The sequence below is a fragment of the Sturnira hondurensis genome, unplaced genomic scaffold, assembly GCF_014824575.4.
Source record: "Sturnira hondurensis isolate 20B ecotype Veracruz unplaced genomic scaffold, ASM1482457v3 Scaffold0012488, whole genome shotgun sequence".
NCBI classification, from domain to species: domain Eukaryota; kingdom Metazoa; phylum Chordata; class Mammalia; order Chiroptera; family Phyllostomidae; genus Sturnira; species Sturnira hondurensis.
Window position 1 is genome coordinate 2,978,049 of NW_028085119.1, and position 18,012 is coordinate 2,996,060.

General features: G+C 37.9%; 1 protein-coding gene and 1 pseudogene across 1 annotated transcript in view; one reads left to right on the plus strand and one right to left on the minus strand.

The window, feature by feature from the left end:
* The window catches only part of CUBN (cubilin), a 254,992-nt gene that overhangs the window by 218,048 nt on the left and 18,932 nt on the right, over window positions 1-18,012 (minus strand). Inside the window, exons 13-17 of the mRNA XM_037060773.1 lie at window positions 17,125-17,237; window positions 14,120-14,354; window positions 11,544-11,725; window positions 9,578-9,740; window positions 8,313-8,500 (exon numbers count right to left, since the gene is read on the minus strand). Of these exons, the coding sequence (XP_036916668.1) occupies window positions 8,313-8,500; window positions 9,578-9,740; window positions 11,544-11,725; window positions 14,120-14,354; window positions 17,125-17,237 (881 nt within the window). The remainder of the gene's footprint in view (window positions 1-8,312; window positions 8,501-9,577; window positions 9,741-11,543; window positions 11,726-14,119; window positions 14,355-17,124; window positions 17,238-18,012) is intronic.
* LOC118997161 (uncharacterized) lies at window positions 5,553-5,652 on the plus strand (annotated as a pseudogene).

Genomic DNA, 18,012 nt, shown 5'->3' on the forward strand with positions numbered 1-18,012 from the left:
AATAGACAAGAAGCCATAGGTAAAATTGAAGACATTATCACAGAAGATGCTCTCCTTAGTAAGTTAAACTTTTAAGGAACAGATAATTCTCATATATAATTTGTTCTGAGGTACCCTCAAACATGGAATGATTCCTGACTAATTTTTCTCAGAACCATTTTACCAAGTCCTGAAATAAATACAAATAGAAACTATGTATCTATCTCACTTATTAACAGAAACAAGAACCTTAAACTCAGCTGTAGAAAAATAAGTTCACACCATTGCTAGGCTTATATACCAAATCAAATACAAGAATAAATGCAATGTAAAGATGGTTTGAAATGACAAATTATAAATTCAGCTCAACAATAGGTTCAATAAGATAAACCATATACCTCCATAAATGTCAGAAAGTTTGTTAGCATTTTTATTTACTACAAAGGAAACTTAGAAAGCTAGGATCAAAAGAAAATTGTGTTCATATAATAAAGACAACTTGTTCTAGTCAATAGTAAATATCTTACAGCACAGTGGCCATGACCACTACCTACGGAGCCACGTGGACCTGGGCTCCATGCCCACCTCCGTCACAGAACCCCTCACTTACTATCCTGGAACAAGGTAGTGAGTCCAAGCCTAGCTCAAGGAGTTGTTGAAGCAAACAGATAAGACAATAGTGTGAACCCCCTAGCCAAATGCTTACTAATAGAAAATGTGGATTATTGTTAGTCCTAACACGAGAGCTTCCTCACCAAAATCTGAAATTATTCCATGGATACACAACCTACTCCTTACACAGAATTATTTTGGAAGATCTAGTCATCTAAATATTAACTCATTCCCTTGATGAGCACTGTCAAGGCATCAATAAATGCCAACCCCTGTTGCTGGGGAGAGCATGTGAAAGGGTCACTATTTGCAAGGAACTTACGACAAGCAAGCCCATTTTTATTTGTTCTAAAGCATGACTGCCGTGTTTGAAAAAATGCAGGGTGCTATATTATTGCTCTACAGTGGTTCTCAACAGGAACCATAATCAGGGATTTTGGAAATCTGTGAAGGCATTTTTTGTTTTTGTTTTAATTATTAACACAACAGTGGTGGGGCACTGCTGGTGTTGAGCGGCTGGGGACCAAAGATACCAAACACCCTGAAATGTGGGACACAGTCGCACACAACAAGGTCTCTCCTATGTCCTGTGTGACATTCATATAAGTGACAGTTCTACTACCAAGTACAAAATCTAGCTGTATCTTACTTGGTGAACACAAAATATATTTGCCCAATTATAATACACACTGAGTTTCCAGAATTCCAACTCAAGTGTAAATCAAAAGAAGTTCTTTGTTGTTGTTGTTGTTCTCCTGGAAATCTGCCAAGAGCTGGTCACCTTTTCAGAAAGTTTGTCACCGACCCCGGCCACGTCAGCCCGATTTGTAGCGTGCCATTCACAGTGACTCAGGGAGCAGTTTATTGCTTTCACTTTGTTAGGGGCATCTTGCCCAGGCTTCTAACATAGTAAAATAAATACAAAGTTTTTAATTCATTTATCCTAAACTTTATACCTATAACTTTACATTTTTATAGAAATGTGCATATTGAGGTTATATCACCTATGGGTTTCATTTCCCAATAGCGAAAGGGTGATATAAAAAGGTCTTTAAGTGTAAACAACCCTCGACTTAACCAAGAACTCTGAATTCATACAGGGGATTATGGGATACTTCTCAGCAGAAAAACCTTCAAACAGATTTAAGGATTATCCAGGCCAAGGGGAACAGGCAGTGGAGGGGATATTTAAATGTATGATACTCTCAGCAACCAGGGATTGTAGCAGCAGTTCCTCTTATCCGTAGCTGGTGGAAGCACAAATTTCTGGAAAATACTTGGACAGTGTGTACCAGGAGTCTTCAAAATGTTCCTAGTTTTGGACCCTCTAACACACTCCCATAAGGAAATCGTTTGAGATACAGGCAGATACGCAAAGATCCACATCAAAGTATGTTCTATAGTAACAAGAATTAAAATATTCCAAATGTCTAATAATAGAAGGGTGATTCAGTCAGCTATGGCACAGCCATATGATAGCCTTTCAGAGACATTAAAAACCACATGCCTCTCCACTGACTCACACCACACCAGCTCCTTTCTCTGAGCTGCGACACAAATTCGTTGCACACTGTCATCAAGTTACGCTAAATATCTCTCTAACCATACAGCCAGTCTCTGAAAGAAGAAAATCTCAGCATCTGCTTTAGCACCCCGATGCACAACTGTATACACAGGTATTTAACGAATACTTGCTGATTCACTAATTTTAAGGCAGGGTACGATGCAGAGAGTTTTTAGAAGCCAGAAAGCATGAAACACAGAGTAAGATATCTTCCTGCTTCCTAATTCTCCAGAGTTCCATTGGCTTCTGCTAAGAGTGTAGTCTCTTTTCTATTTTGCCCATTAGAAGATGACAAGAAAGAAGAAAAACAGCCAACATCATCAGAGTCAGCTCAAGTGGGCCATTCCCCTGGGCCTCACTAATGAAATTCAAGGGCACCAGCAAGGAGAACAGCAGCTGCAGTCCAAATGTTTGCAGAGGAACTCACAGTGCTCGGGGGCTCTAAACCTGCAGGCACAATTGATTTTGGCTGCGGTTCCTCTCCGCATGAAAATGAAACCTCATTAATTCTGAAAGCCAGTATTCTCCCTGGGTCCCAGACATAGCAATACCCTAACCACAACCCCTTTGAAAGAGACATTCAAATGAAATTCATTAAATGTTCTAAAGTGACCCCAAATACTTTTGTAGCACATCTTGCATTCAATATTCCAGGATTTAAGAATTTGCAATCCTCCTTCCTCCCACCCCTTATCCTCCCCCCAAACCTTCTTCCCTTTGTGCCCGTACACTGGAATAGACTGTATTTTTCCCTATTCTCACACGGCCATGCGACTTGCAATGTCTCCCCCATGGAAAATAAAGACTTATCCTGCCCATTGATTTCGCCACAGGGCTTGCTTTGTCCACAGAATATGAGCAGCAGTGATGGACAGTTTCCGAGTAGGAGCTTTGGGAGTCAGTGCGTCATTCAATGATCACTCACTGACCCTGCTCACAGGACCAAGAGCCTGGGTTCTGGGGTCCAGTGGGGCAGGGAACAGATCAAAGGAGCTGCTCCTGACCCCCAACCAAGGCTAACATGAACAAAGAGTAAATGGACATTGTTTTAAGCCACAGAAATCTTTGTTACTCTTCTTGATTTGTTGTATTGTTATTGAGTGTTTGTTATTAGAGCATCATCTAGAGAAAGATGTAATAACAAAGAGTCTTTCTTAAGAACTCAGGCGAAGCCATGCCAGAGTCTCCTGCAGTATCACATCAAAGTCATTCTTTATAGCGGATCTCATATGCAAGGAAATGACAAGGACGGATTCAATACTCTGGTGTTCTGCTGACCAGATGCAGATTTCCCACTGATCACCTTATTCACCCAGTAAACACTGATAGTTTCAGGCCCAGAGACCCAATTTATAACCTGAGACCCATGACTTCGAGCCTGTAGCAAGAGCTAAAATTAGCTGGGCCAGAAAAGCACAATTTATCTGAAATTTTAAAAGTGAAATCTAGAGCCCAGTCAGTGTGGGAAGCTTTAACATGTGCAATGGATCAAGTCCCAAAGCCACCAATGCATGTGCTAATTTGCTCTTATCTGCTATGTACCCAGAATTGTTTTTATAGAGTAATTTCAAAAATCTATTTTAGTATTAAATTTTAATTTAAAGCCAGCCAAATATGCTGTCGCCTGGGCTCGACCCAACCAAGGGTTGAAAACAGAACCCTGCCATACAGTAGTGTTTAACCTGTGGCTTCTCGTGAAGTGAGCTTTGGGTTGAAATGCCCCTTATGTAGAATCAGGATGACTCTGGGGACGAGCCTTGGGTTAATGTGGGTGCACAGACAAGGGAACGCGACCCCGCTCAAAACGAGAGAATGAATGGTGAGGGATAAGAGAGAAGCTACACCGGCACTAAAATTTATTTTCTTAGGTGATTATCCTTCAGTATTTATTATTATTTCCCACGATTTCATAGTTAAAATTTTAACGCTTCTCTTGCCTCATGAAACAGTACCCCTTCTAACATCTCTATGAATAAACTTATCCTTTATCTGATGTTTTAAAAATCTGCTCTTCTATATATCCAGAAACATTTGTCTAGTTTTGCATAGATGTTTGATCCTACATGACTGTGAACTTTGGTATGTCACCTTCTCCTCCCCGTCGTCGTCACCACCATCATTTTTCATAGTTATTTCCTGGTATGTGAAGCAATGCACTAAAAACATTCTAATTGTTTCCCTTTTCATTTAGCAAAGCTAACTTCTCTATCCGCAGTTACAAAGCTATAAAAGATCAAACTCCGACCTAACTCTTGTCTGTTTCCACCTTTCCTTCGTGATTCCAGTCACACTAACCTATTTTCAATTTTTGGACGTTATCAAGTTTTCCCTCAGTGAAGTCTCCAAGCCTGCGTTGGCACCTCTCACCTGGATTCCGCCTTCGCTGGGTTCTTTGCAGTGCTGTCTACCCTAATACGGCACAAGTTCAGGCCCCAAATGCCATATCCTTCGGGAAGCTACCTCTGCCCATTCAACTAAAGTCAATAGCCCTATTGTTATTCTCTCATAGTGCTGCTTCTTTCCTTCGTGATATTTTTCCCAACTCAAAATTACGTATCTGTGTGCTTACATGCTTAATACATGTCTGTTTTACACACCCATCTAGCACAGTTCTTGGTGTCTAAGTTGTTTGGCAAAAATATAGAGAATGGATAAATAAATGAATGAGCTCTTTTAATCCTTCTAAGAAGAGTAATACTGTTCCTACTACAGATGACGAAACTGAGGCTTTCTGATGTTAAATATCTTCCCTTTAGTAAAACGGAGTTGACTTTCTTTATCATGTTTCCATGTAAAACTATTTTCATTAATATAAAAGCTCTCTTAGACAAAAAACAGATGAATTAACGGGTGCTCTGTTCTTGCTATACTCACATCACACCACCCATGGGCAATGTGTGTTTTTAGCAGTAGAAAATTTCGTTGAAAGAGATATATTAAACCCAACAATTAATACATAAATATGTGCTTCTTGTTAAAAAGGAAAAAGATATGGAACTGAACAATAGCACATTTATTATCTTTTGTAGTTAAATTTTATCCTCAAATTATTATGGCGCTCCCTTACTGAGCAAAAAGTCAGTCTTTCAAAACCACACATTTAAAGGGTATATTCATATGGGAACAGGTACCCGGACCTCGGCTAGATCTGGGCTTCTAGACGTGCATCCAGTCACAGCAAAACAAAATTCACATCTCTCGAGAATTCCCTCTTTGTTCTTCATTCCTCCCAAAGTTTTCAGTGTACCTCCTCTGTCACAAACAGAGTTAGTAAACCGCAGTCAACTCCCCTCCAAACTGCCAATGTATCTGAAATACCATTATTCTTATTTTTTTCATTTCTTTGCTTAAACATTTCACTTTTCAGGTATACCTTTTAAAAATAAAACCACCATGCTTGCTTCAGCAGCACATATACTGAAAATGGAACGATACAGAGATTGGCATGGCCCCTGCGCAAGGATGACACGCAAATTCGTGAAGCGTTCCATATTTAAAAAAAAAATAAAAAAATAAAGCCACCATTTTGGGGAACAATGTATTGAGTCACAATAATGTCATTTGTATTAGATATCACCTTCTTTCATGCCCACTGTCTGGAGGACACAAATAAAAATGGATGTACTTTGTCTAAAATGGGCTTAGTTCAAATTATCCCCATAGATAGACATGATTCAATGGTAAGACATAGTTATTAACTTAACTATGACTTAAGTCAATATATGTCTATCTACAATCCCAGGGAGATACATCTAAATCCTATTGTGACAATAGAGTTCGAACTTTGTGACCTCAATTTCCAGATTAGATGACCACTGAGGCTCCCGATGGTGCTAAAATCCTACAAATCAATTGGCTATATTCCCTTAGGATGGATGGTCAAGGACATGGAAAAGTCCACCCAATTATTCACATGACTATACATGACCCGTCCTTCTAACAAGAGAACTCTTTTATTTTTTCCATCAACAATCATTGAGGGAAATTTGATCGAGACTAGGTGTGTGTGCACATCAGAATAAGATACTTCCATGGCTCCCTAGGAAAGGGTGTCGTCGGCTGTCTCTAAACTGATAAGTCCAAGGCAAGAGTTAGAATTTGGCTTGGGAAAATGTTGCATTTCATAATGTTTTTAATTCTTTAAGCTTCTTTTATCATTCATTTATTTGATTTATCCTCACGAAGCCTGGAGGAACAGGTAGGGCATCTTATGAAAGGAGGATGTGCAGCGTCCAGATAGAGAATTGTTCAAGGTCATACATACGGTCATCAACTGACTGCACTAAAGTAGGAAATTAACTCTAATCCCTTTCTGGCTACAAAACATTCTGCCAAAATGTCTACCCGAGTTTTATCTTTCATGATTTTTTTCTGATAATTTTCTGAACAATTATGAGTTCATGTAACTCCTTAGTGAAATTCAATTAAAGTGTACTGCACAGTCAGAGAGGGTATGTCATTTCAGATGCTTTGACCACTCCTGTGAGCCATTAGAATCATCATAAGGAACCTAATAGAAAGGTACTCAGATTTCCCTGAAAATTAGTTACACTTTTGCCTGTCTGAGAAAAGCATTGTTCTTGGTGCCATGGTATCGTCCTGTGACCAGGGAGCCAATTATGAAATTGGGAATCCACAACAGGTTCCTCCACAAGAAAGGTGAGCCACCTCTTGCAGCCACAGCCACACTATTGCATTTCTGTTCTTATTGAACAGCACGCCTGGAACTATGAAATTCCAACTCCTGGTTCCCTCACTCCCCAGACATGTAACCATGGGCAAGTAACAACTTCTCTAAGCCTCCGTTTCCTATTAGGAATAAGTAGGACTGACTGTTGCTGCGAAGATTCCGTGAATTAATTCATGGAAAGCACATACCATCCCCAACAGGCAATAAGAGGCCAGTAATTGCTATCTACTTAATCTATTACAGTATTTTAAAGACTTAAATAGCACCTGCTGTATAAGAACTAAGTGCGAGCTATTTTTACTGTTGTCAAAGTGAAAAGTTGGAAATTTAATTTTTATTTACATAAAAATATCTAAAATTGTTCCTCAGCATAAAACTTGAATACAGTATATGAGAGACTTTAGAAAACATAAATGGAAGGAATATACACACTCACCTCACTATCTGAGACAAAAATCTCAATATTAAAAATATTGCTGTGGTGCTTTGGCCAATGTACCTCCTTTCCTCTGCTAAGTCCAGACTGTGTGCTATTAAAACCCTGTTTCCTTTCTCTACATGTGAAGGAGAGAGTGCAAGGGGTTATATAGGTTTTTCCTAGTAACATGAATTGGTTTAACTTACATGAGCAAACAAAATTGTCACAGCCTCTCTGAGTTTACACAAAACAGTTGCATGCAGCAAAAAGTGTTTTGTTTCTCTTGCTCAGCACCTTCATTTGTGGCTTGATCAATAATTAAGCAAAAGAAATACCAAGCCAGGTAAAGAGAAACTGCCTTTTTGTTTCAGATATTCTTGTTACAATTATCACACACTTAAATCAGAATTAAAGGTTTTTGGAGGAGAGTAAGCAGAATGAATGAAGAAAAAATCTAAGCTTTAAAACAAGAGTTTTTCAGTGCTTTAAGTTAACTCTCTGCCACTGACTAGCTAGCTCACCTGGACAAACGCTTTTACTTCTCTGGGTTGAGTTTTCTCATAAATAAAATGGTCCTGAAGGATCTCTGAAATCTGTATCCCATCAGTAAATCCTATTGTTCTCACTTATTCAAAGTCACCTTAGTTATTAGAGCTCAATTCAATTGCTTATAATTTAGCATTTTTATCAGTTTCTTGTGTCAGCTTTCATTTTTGTCCTTTGGTATTCCATCACCAATGTTCTCTTTCACCATCCATAAATCTCTTTTTGGCAAATTCTTCCATCCTCTCTAGAACTGTTGTTCTCAGACTCCCACCTGCCTCAGAATTACCTGGAGGGTCAGTTAAAAGACAGACAGCCAGCTCACCCCCAAGGTGCTGACTCAGTCTATCTGAAATAGGGTAGAGAATCGCTTTTCTAACACCCAGATCATCCCGGTGATCTGGGCACTGCGGGCCCAGCTACCATTTGAAAACCAGTGCTCTTTAGAACATAAAAACACCGGAAAACACCATTGAAGAGCCACCTAGTAAGCAGTAAACACTTACCTCGATGTAACTCTGAGAGCAGCCGCTCTGGCCTTCCAGCTCCACATGGGTGAAGTTGATCTGTATTTGTTCTCCCAGGGGCTGGTTTATGACATAGATGCAATGTCTGTTGTGAGTAAGAGGTCCGGACAAATCAAGAGAGAGAAGACCCTCTGGGTCTGTGTAGTTCCCTCCACAAGGCAGATCCGCTGAAGAGAAGGGAAAAGGAGAAGGTCGTGTGGATGGACATTCCTCTGGCTCCCAGGTATTAGATACAATTTTGAAAAACTTATACACAAATACACATGATTGTATGCCCACTTTATTCACCCTATATAGGCTTACATATTTATATACCATATCTGACTATAAGATTTTCGGTTTGACATGTTTGTGGGATGGCCATGTAGTACCTAAAGAAACGGAGGTAGAGATGTATAATCTAAATTCTAATCTAACATCTTCTTCTACAAATTGCTTTTTAAATACACTTATAATCTCCTTCATTCCCAAAAGATCTGAGTCTGATAATATACATGTAACAACATAAAATATATAACTAGACAAATGAATCAGATCAAAAGAATAATGGATAGAGAATAGCAAGATGCAGTCCAGGGAAAGTTGATACACACAGGAAACAGGGGTGGACTGCAGAAATTACAGAAGGTCAGTCACTGATTCAGCCTAAAGCCAAACTAAATAGAGAAAGGAGACCAGTAAAAAGATGTCACTGTTTATTTCCTAGTGCTGAGACTTGAATGATGTTTTTCCTGTGAATTCTTATAGAAGCACAATGAGGTATGTTAAGAACAAAATCTTCTATAGCCCTAAAATAAAAATCATACAGCATTTCATTGGATTTTTTTTGTTGGGATGTTGGTTTGTTTTAAGGTATCAATGCAAATTAAAGGCATGCTAGCTATAAAATCTGACGTATTTCAAAACAGACTATATATCTCTCATGAACAACATCTCTCTCAACAAAACACTAAATAACAGCTAGGAAACCAATGTGTGAATTGTATAATTTTCGGTGCCTCACATATACTTACTGTAAAATGGATCCCGTAATTTAGGAACAGAGGGGTATTACAGCTTTGAAAATGGAACATTGGGAAGATAAAGGAAAACAACTTCTAGAACTATGACAGAAATGCTTATGAACACATGTTATTAATCTAGGAAAGTAAGTCATCTGCACTATCACACTAAAAATAAACCAGCTATAAGCAAAGCACTATCCTTCACATTCATATCAGGCCCCCCACTGTCAGGTTACTTACATGGTGATGTTAAATAGGTGATATAGAAGCCCTGGCCAGTAACCTGGTTGTCAGAATGAAAATGAACTCTGGCGAAGGGACCTGAGCTCCGGAGTGGTGGGGCAGACAGCGTGGTGCAGAACTTCCCGAGAACAGGATCCTGACTCAAAGGACCATCTCGAATCTAAAACAACCACCAAAAAAATGAATCATTAAGCTCTAATGGACAAAATTTTACAAATGGAATGATTTTGTACATTAATTTCAGAAAACCTGTCATTTAGAAGTAATGGCTCTGGGAGGTTTTCCATTCTCACAGGTGTCTACCATAAGCCGAGGGGCTCAATAAAGGGTAGTTTATTCTCCTTTATCACCATCTCCCCCCATCCCTGATGCCTTATCTTCTGTCTGAATTCCAGTTCAGAGGCTGGACATAGACTTTGAATTTTTCTCACAATGGTACTAATCTCAATGTTTTCTTTCCTAGGTTTTCTTCCCAGCTATTTTTCAAAAAAATATGAGTACTTAGTTATCTAAAAGAAGAAAATGAATATATACAAAGAAAACAGAAGAAGGAATGCCAGCAACATCAGCGGATTCAGAGCTTGCTTTAGGGAGGACCAGAGGTGGAAAGGAAGTGAAGTCAGGTTAGAAACAACAGAAGGATGTTTGAATGAAATTTGAACAACACAACTTCGATAGTAACCAAGTAGCACAACGATAATGACGCGACCTTAGAAATCAAATCCCTTTTTAATTGTTGGTTTTTAACCTACGAAATAATCATGTTAACTTCTCTATAATTGTGTCACAATTGCAAATTTGGTATCACATAGAACACCAAGGCAGCAAAGAACTGAATAGTGTTCTAATGTGGCCAATTTTGTCCATTCAAATTACTTTTACCATTGTCAGCAAAGTTATAAGGCAGCATCATTCTATTTAACTCATTCCTTGAAATATTAAAGCTTATTGAGAAATGAGAGGCCTTTAACTATTGTCAGAGTGATTGATACTTTCTATTATGAATATCTGAATTAATCTGTAGAATTGAAAAGATGCCCCTAATTTTAATTTGATAAAATTTATTGAGAGTTAGTTTCAAGAAAGTTCACTTTAATGTCAACATTCGAAAGGTTATCTTCACGAAATTTTCCAGGGAGAGGAAGCTCTTCCAGACAGCCTTCCCCAGAGGTCTCAAATCCATTACCGCCGCCACATTACAGAGACTTTAACTTGTGGAGACCCCTGTTAGACACTCCCACCCTTCCGTCCTTTATGAATAATTCCACAGAATTACACTCTTCTCTAATGGACTTGGAAAAGCATATTGACTCCTGTCACTACTACAAAGGGTACTGAGATTGATGGTGATAAGACAGGAACAACGTAAGAACTCAATCTTCTCAATGATCTCCCCGCTTATAATGCGGAGCACATATTTTTATATGCCTGTATGCCCATGGCATTCGACTCTAACAGACTCTTCTTTTCCCATATTTTAATTGTTTATTAGTGGTAAGCAGGCAGGACACAGACTGACTCCACTCTTCCCAAGGACAATCACTCAATACATTCCAGCAAGGCTCCTCGTTTATCAATTCATTTCAACACAATCACTACTATCTTTGTTCATGGAGCACTAAGGTCATTTCGTGAAATACCTCAGCAGTTGGCCACACACAACTGGAGATTTAAATCTGCATTGGAAAAGATAGCCATTACCAAGTGATTATTTCAGTAACTATCCGATTCCCTGAGCACTGAGCTTCCAGGAAATGAAGCAAGATTCAAATGGAACTCAGAAGAAGTAACAATCTGGCACAATTAAGAAAAAGGACTTAGTAAGGTTTAGACATTAGCTGCCTGTTGAAGAATACATCCAATTTTTGCTAATAAATTGTGGCCATCCATAGGTGTCACCATAGCATAGTTCCCTGAGTTCTAATCATATCATCGTATGTTCTATGTAAATGCAATCGTTTACCTCGAGATAATCTTTGCTGCAGTTGTTATCGTGCTCCAGACTCAAGGTCCCAAAAGTAAACGTTATCAGAAGGCCAGGGTTGGTTATGACGTTCCAGACACAGTCTCTCCCGGGCGGGTAGTTTCCAGGGTACCCGGGAGACTTAATAGACCCATAAGTACCAGTCAGTATACCTCCACATTCTAAAAGAAGAAAGAACGATAACTTTACATTTTGTACAGGCTACAATTTGTGTGGAATTATCATAGCCCTTGCTGTGAGAAGACCCGCTTTACTTAAATAACTGTAGTTTTAAACAAGACTTTCAGTTTTCTTGTTTGATAAAGTTATAAACATTAATAAATAAACCACCTATGCATTGAGCTTTATTCTTATCAGCTATCACATGATTATGTGATTTAAAATTCGGTGCTAATAGGATGATAGATTCACTTTTTAAACTTTGAGGAAGAGTCATTCTGTACATTAATTTTTTAAAGATTTTATTTATTCTTAAAGAGGAGAAAGAGAGGAAAAGAAACATTGATGTGTGAGGGAAACACCAATTGACCAGCTGCTCCTTGCATGCCCCCAGCTGGGTACCTGACCCACCTTTCAGTTTGTGGGATGACTCGTAATCCACTGAGCCATACCAGTCAGGGCTGTACATTAATTCTTTAAAAATTCTACAAATTCTGTCAGTTCCTTTGTCTTTCTACAAACCTGATCAACTTTCATTTGAGGTTTCTTAACACTGATATAGTTAACACTTTCATTTTACAGGGGAGGAAATTCAACTGCCTCTGGTGCTTGAGCCACTCACCAAGGATGGGGCGAGGGCAGGACTGGGCGGGGCTTTCCGACACCAACTTCCCCGCCATCTCCAGTACACCCCACCAGCCCCGCAGAGTTGCTTATCAATGACTAGAAGAATCTTTTCTTTATTAATACCTACACTTATTTAACAACAACCAGTGGTGGCTTATTAGCAGTGCTACTGCAAAATCAAAAAATAAAAACACTAAATAAAAATCTAGACAGCCATAAATATAAATTAGAAAATAATAAAATACTACGACATTTCAAATACACAAGGTAGGAGATTTACATAGTTATGCGGGTTATTTAGACAAAATTTTTGCTGCCAAGGCAAAAAGTAAAATGAATTAGATACATGATTCTCACTGTTAATAACGAGAAAACATCTCAGTTGCTCAGAAGAAGAGAGTTTTTCAAAACTTAGTACTTAAAAAATTATCAGATAGGTAAAAAATATTTAGCACCATAAGTACAGTAAAATGTTAATGGCAAAGTGGGAAAAATGCAATATACACTACAAAGAATTAGATTCCTAACATATGAAGCTTTTTTAAAAATAGGGATATAAACAGAGTTCACTGAAAAAATTCAAATGGCCTTTAAAATACATACGAAAAGATGTTCAACCTCATTTATAATAAGGATACAAATATAAAAATAAATCTTAAAAAATAATGTCATTTAACAATAACAAAATATCAAATATCTAGATAAAAGTAACAAAAGATGTGGAATAAGTAAACACTGACATCATAAACCACTGCTAAGATAAATTAAGAGAGACCTAAATCCATACAGAGATCGTCCAAGTTCATGGATTGATAGAGTCAAAATTTTTAAGAAGTCATTTCTTTAAAAGTTGATTATGGACACAATGCAATGCTAACAAAATCCCAGCAGACTGTTGGAGGAAATCAACAAGTTGATTCTAACATTTATACGGAAATGTAAAGGAGCTAGCATGTTTTAAAAGAACAAAGTTAGAGGATTCATACAACCAGACTTCAAGCTCCATTAATTAAGCCAATGTGGCATGAGGATAGATAAATAGACCAACAGAAAAAAATGGGAAATTTGAGAAACAGTTTCACAGATTTATTTATAAACGAATTGGAGTTTTGGTATACTGTTTTTTCTATTTTTTATATGTTTAAAAATTTCATAGTAAAAAAAAATGTTTTAAATAGACCACCAAAATCAAAAAACAAATTATTAGATAGCCATTAAGATAAGAAATACTAATTGAAGGAGTGGTCAGTGTCCTCAGTAACACCCTGCAGTAAATTACTGGTTGAGCTTATAAAAATGCTGTTGGGGCCCTGGCTGGTATGGCTCAGTGCCAGCCTGTGAACCAAACAGTCACAGGTTTGAATCCCAGTTTAGGGCACATACCTGGGATGCAGGCCAGGCCCCCAGGAGGGAGCGCATGAGAAGCAACCCCACATTAATGTTTCTCTCCCTCTTTTTCTCCCTCCCTTCCACTCTCTAAAAATAAATAAATAGTTTTTTTAAAAAAGGAAGAACATTTTTTAAAATGCTGTTGGATAATTTCATAAGAGACCCATTAAAACTCATGTCTTTTAATCCCTTCAATTTCATCCACATTTTATTATTTCTGAACACAAAATCAAATACATATTCACTGTAGATTTGTTTGATATAAAGACATTATATAACACTGGATCTTCAAACATCTAATGTATCCAAAAGTAAAATATTGATCAAGAAATTTAATAACCTCAAGACATTGCTTCATTTTTCTCCATGTTTATACCTACCTGGTTGCTGTGTTTCCCATCTTATTGTAAAGCCTCTCTCGCTTCTTAAATGTTCAGAATAGAAATGAAAATAGAGAGCATTGTCACTACTGAGGAGTTCATGGGGGGGACCGGAGCCACAGAACCTTCCAAGCTGAAACGCTGCGGAGGAATCTCCGTCATGAATCTGAAGAAACTCATGTGGACAGTTGCTCACCGATTCCAACTGGAAAAAAGTGAAAGTGATACGCAGCACCTAAAAGTATAAAGGTCATAACAAGAGATTATTTTTCAAGTTGGTGTTAATTCTAAAGCATGTCTCCCACTAGTTAGGAAGCATTTATAGTGAGTCACTTTTAAAAGATGTATCTAAAACTTCATAAGTATCCACACATACATATGAGGATTCCATTGGTTAAATGACTTAGGTTAAAAATTACTTGGACTTATCTTCAACTAATATCAACATATATCAAAATGTGGGAGGTAAAATTCCATCTATTTTCCCTCCAGATACATAACCAATTATGCAAAAATCTTAATGTTAATTAAATAGATTTTACAGCTATATTGAGGTAAAATCAATACACCAAGAATGGCACATATTTAATGTGTAAAATTTCACGAGTTTGGACATACATGAAGACCTGTGAAACCATCACAACAATCAATGTGATAGATATATCCAGCACTCCCAGTTTCCTTCTCTCTCTCCATTTCTGTCTCTCAATTTATTATAGTAAGAACATAATCTATCCTCTTAACAAATATTGAAGTGCAAAATACTTTATTATTAACTATAGACACTATGTTGCACAGCAGATCTCTAAGAAGTGATTCATTCTAGCACAACTGAAATTTTAAATTCCAATGGGTTCATAAAATCGATTTACCTAGATTTCTTTTTTTCTAAGATTTTATTTCATTGTTAGAGAGGAGGGAAGGGAAGGAGAAAGAGAGGGGAGAAACATCAATGTGTGGTTTCCTCATAGGCCCTCCCAGTGGAGAACTTGGCCTGAAACCCAGGTACATGCCCTGACTGGGAATTGAACCATCAACCCTTTGGTTCACAGGCCAGCGCTCAATCCACTGAACCACACCACCCAGCGTCCTAGATTTCTTTAAACTGTTAAGTCCATTAAACAAATGCTTCCCAATCAGTGAAATACATTGGACATTTGAACAATCTACCTTGAATTAAATTTAACTGATTAATATTACCATTCACAAGAGTTGATTTCTTGATCGCCTGAATAACATGTGCCCACACCAGATGTTCATCACTGACCCCAGAGATACTGATCCCTTGGGGGCCTCTGAATCTTTCAACCAGACACTGATGCTCAGAGCAGACTGACAACCTCAAGCACAGACTGAGTAGGCTGGTGTAGGCATGTGTAAAGTCTGCTGTCTTCGGTGTTGCGTATCAGAAGAGATGAGTAATGAGAGCAGAGAATGGGCAAAAGTACTGAAGAGTTCTGAGCATATAAGTAGGAGAGAATAAACACAAAAGTGTGTTTATAAGTTAAAATGTTAGAGTGCACAGAAAAATACAGTACTATAGTTAATTACATGTAAAAGGTTTTGTACTGACTTCACTTAGACCAAACAACCAGAAGAAGGCTGTTCAATTTATTTTCCATTATGATCTAAAACCACAACAGCATTCGACTAGTGAAAATGGATGAATAGTCAGAATAGTTTTGAAATTCATAATAGGGTATTTTTAATATCTGTTACCCAACATTACATCATGTTTGCCCTTGAAGTACTTTTAATAAAAATAAAACAAATGTTCATGAATTGAGCTATCCTGATTTCTACATAATCTTCACTATAATATATAAATTGTGTTTGGGGATAGAAAGATATAAAATCACAATAATCAAGAAAGACAGCATAAATTTTCTTTAAAAATTGATAAAAATATCAAAATTTTTCACAAAAATTTTTTGAAGGAAAGTTGTTTTCAATGTCAGGAAATAGAACTCATGAAAACTAAATGGAAGGAAGGAAATTCACATAACATAATCACTGGGAAATTGATTTTGGAGCTTATTCTATTGTGGGTTACCAACTCCAAAGAGTTCTCCCTCCTCAACAGAAGAAAAATGTTTCCTGACCTTGTACAATGACCTCTGCAGTATTGCTGGAAAAAATTAACAGGATTTCAAGGGAAAATCTTATCTGTTCAAAAGTACATCTTTATTACAATGAGCCTAAGAGCTAGCTGAAAAATAAATATTTGGGGAAGTTGAATAATAAATATTGGGGATAAAAGCACTAAAAACCTCAGGCTTGGATCTTAATTTGGAGATTGTGCAGCAGTTCAGGTTCAGAATCACTGACGTTGAATGGTCCAAGTTCAGGTGACCATGTGCCAGTTACAAACCACATACCTCTGGATGAAGTTCTCCACTGTCCTTGGCTCTACTTCCTTATATGTAAACTGACAATATATAGATAATTCCTACCTTTGAGGGTTAAAAATACAATGATATAATCTGTGGAATAATTAGCATAGGACTTTGGCACAGGCAGTGGCCCAGAGAAGACACTGATAAGAAAATCTTCTTAATAGCTATTCCCATTTTTGCACAATAACCAACATGGGGTGATCATCTTCAAACACTACTGTCTCAGTAAGAACACATCTTTGCAAATCACTGGCTTGCAGCTGAGCCACCCATGCAGAGAGTCATCCACACTGGACAAAGCAAGAACTTCAGAAACAAACAACTGAAATCTGACTAGTCCAATTACCAGCTAAGGAGTGTTTTTTTAAAAATCAGTACACTTCTTTTAATTTCCATTCTCATCTATAAAATGAGGATACTATTTCTTATTTCAAAGAGTTACCGTATGATTAGAGAAAGGCATTTAAATTGCCTAGCCCAAAGCTTGACATTTAGTAAATCCTCAATAAATGGAAGAATTATCACTATATGTATTTTGTGTGATATCTGTATATTACAGATACATATTTACAAATGAAACCTACACTAGACAGAAGACACTACATTTACCTTTCTCTCTTCAGTTCGAACTACCCAGAAGCAGTTAACATCATGAACATAACCAACATCAGAGCTCTTGTAGCTGAAGCTTCCGTTCATCCCTGAGAGGGACCCTCCACAGACTGCAAAGGAAAAGAAGATGAACAGGGCTTTCCAGACTGCATAGAGGAAGAGTCTGGGCAATGCTAACCCTGCTGAGGAAATATCCAGACAAGTCTGAGTAATTAACATTAGATACAAAGCCCCGCCATTCTTTCTCCTCCCCCGTCCCCTTTCTCCTTGGACATCCGCCCAAATCCTGCCTCTTATTCAAAGTCCTGTTCATGTCTTCTCAGCTCTGTCATGAACTCCTGGCCTCTTTGTGTTCTTTCTCTCGACCCCTGTGATACTTGACCCCACACCATTTGTTCTTATCTTTAGTTCCTGTCTCTTCTCTGCCATTTTGTATTAGTCTTGTCTCCTCAACTGGAACATAAGCAGCTAACATGTGGAGACAGTATTTTATGCTTTCTTATTTCTCCACAGGGTCTACCACAGTCCTAAACACACAGTGAATTCTCAGTCAATGTGCTGATTCAGAATCAGGAATAGTAAGTGAGATGTGGAGAAGTTAAGAGGTTTTATGGTAGAGATTGAATGTGACACACTCCTGAGGGACAGATATTTTTGGAGAGGTTTGGAGGGAGAAATATTTGGAACAAAAAAACAAGGCAGAAACATTCACAGCAGCACATGGGGTCAGGTAGTAAGGAAAGATGTCTGGGTTAAAAGAAAGTATATTTAAAGAACTGATGAAAAATAAAGTAAGGGGAATAGACGAGGCCTGGTTATAGAAGATGACTGAAAACAGTTCCAATCTTTATTTCACAGGTAAAGGGGAGCACAGTGGATTCTAAA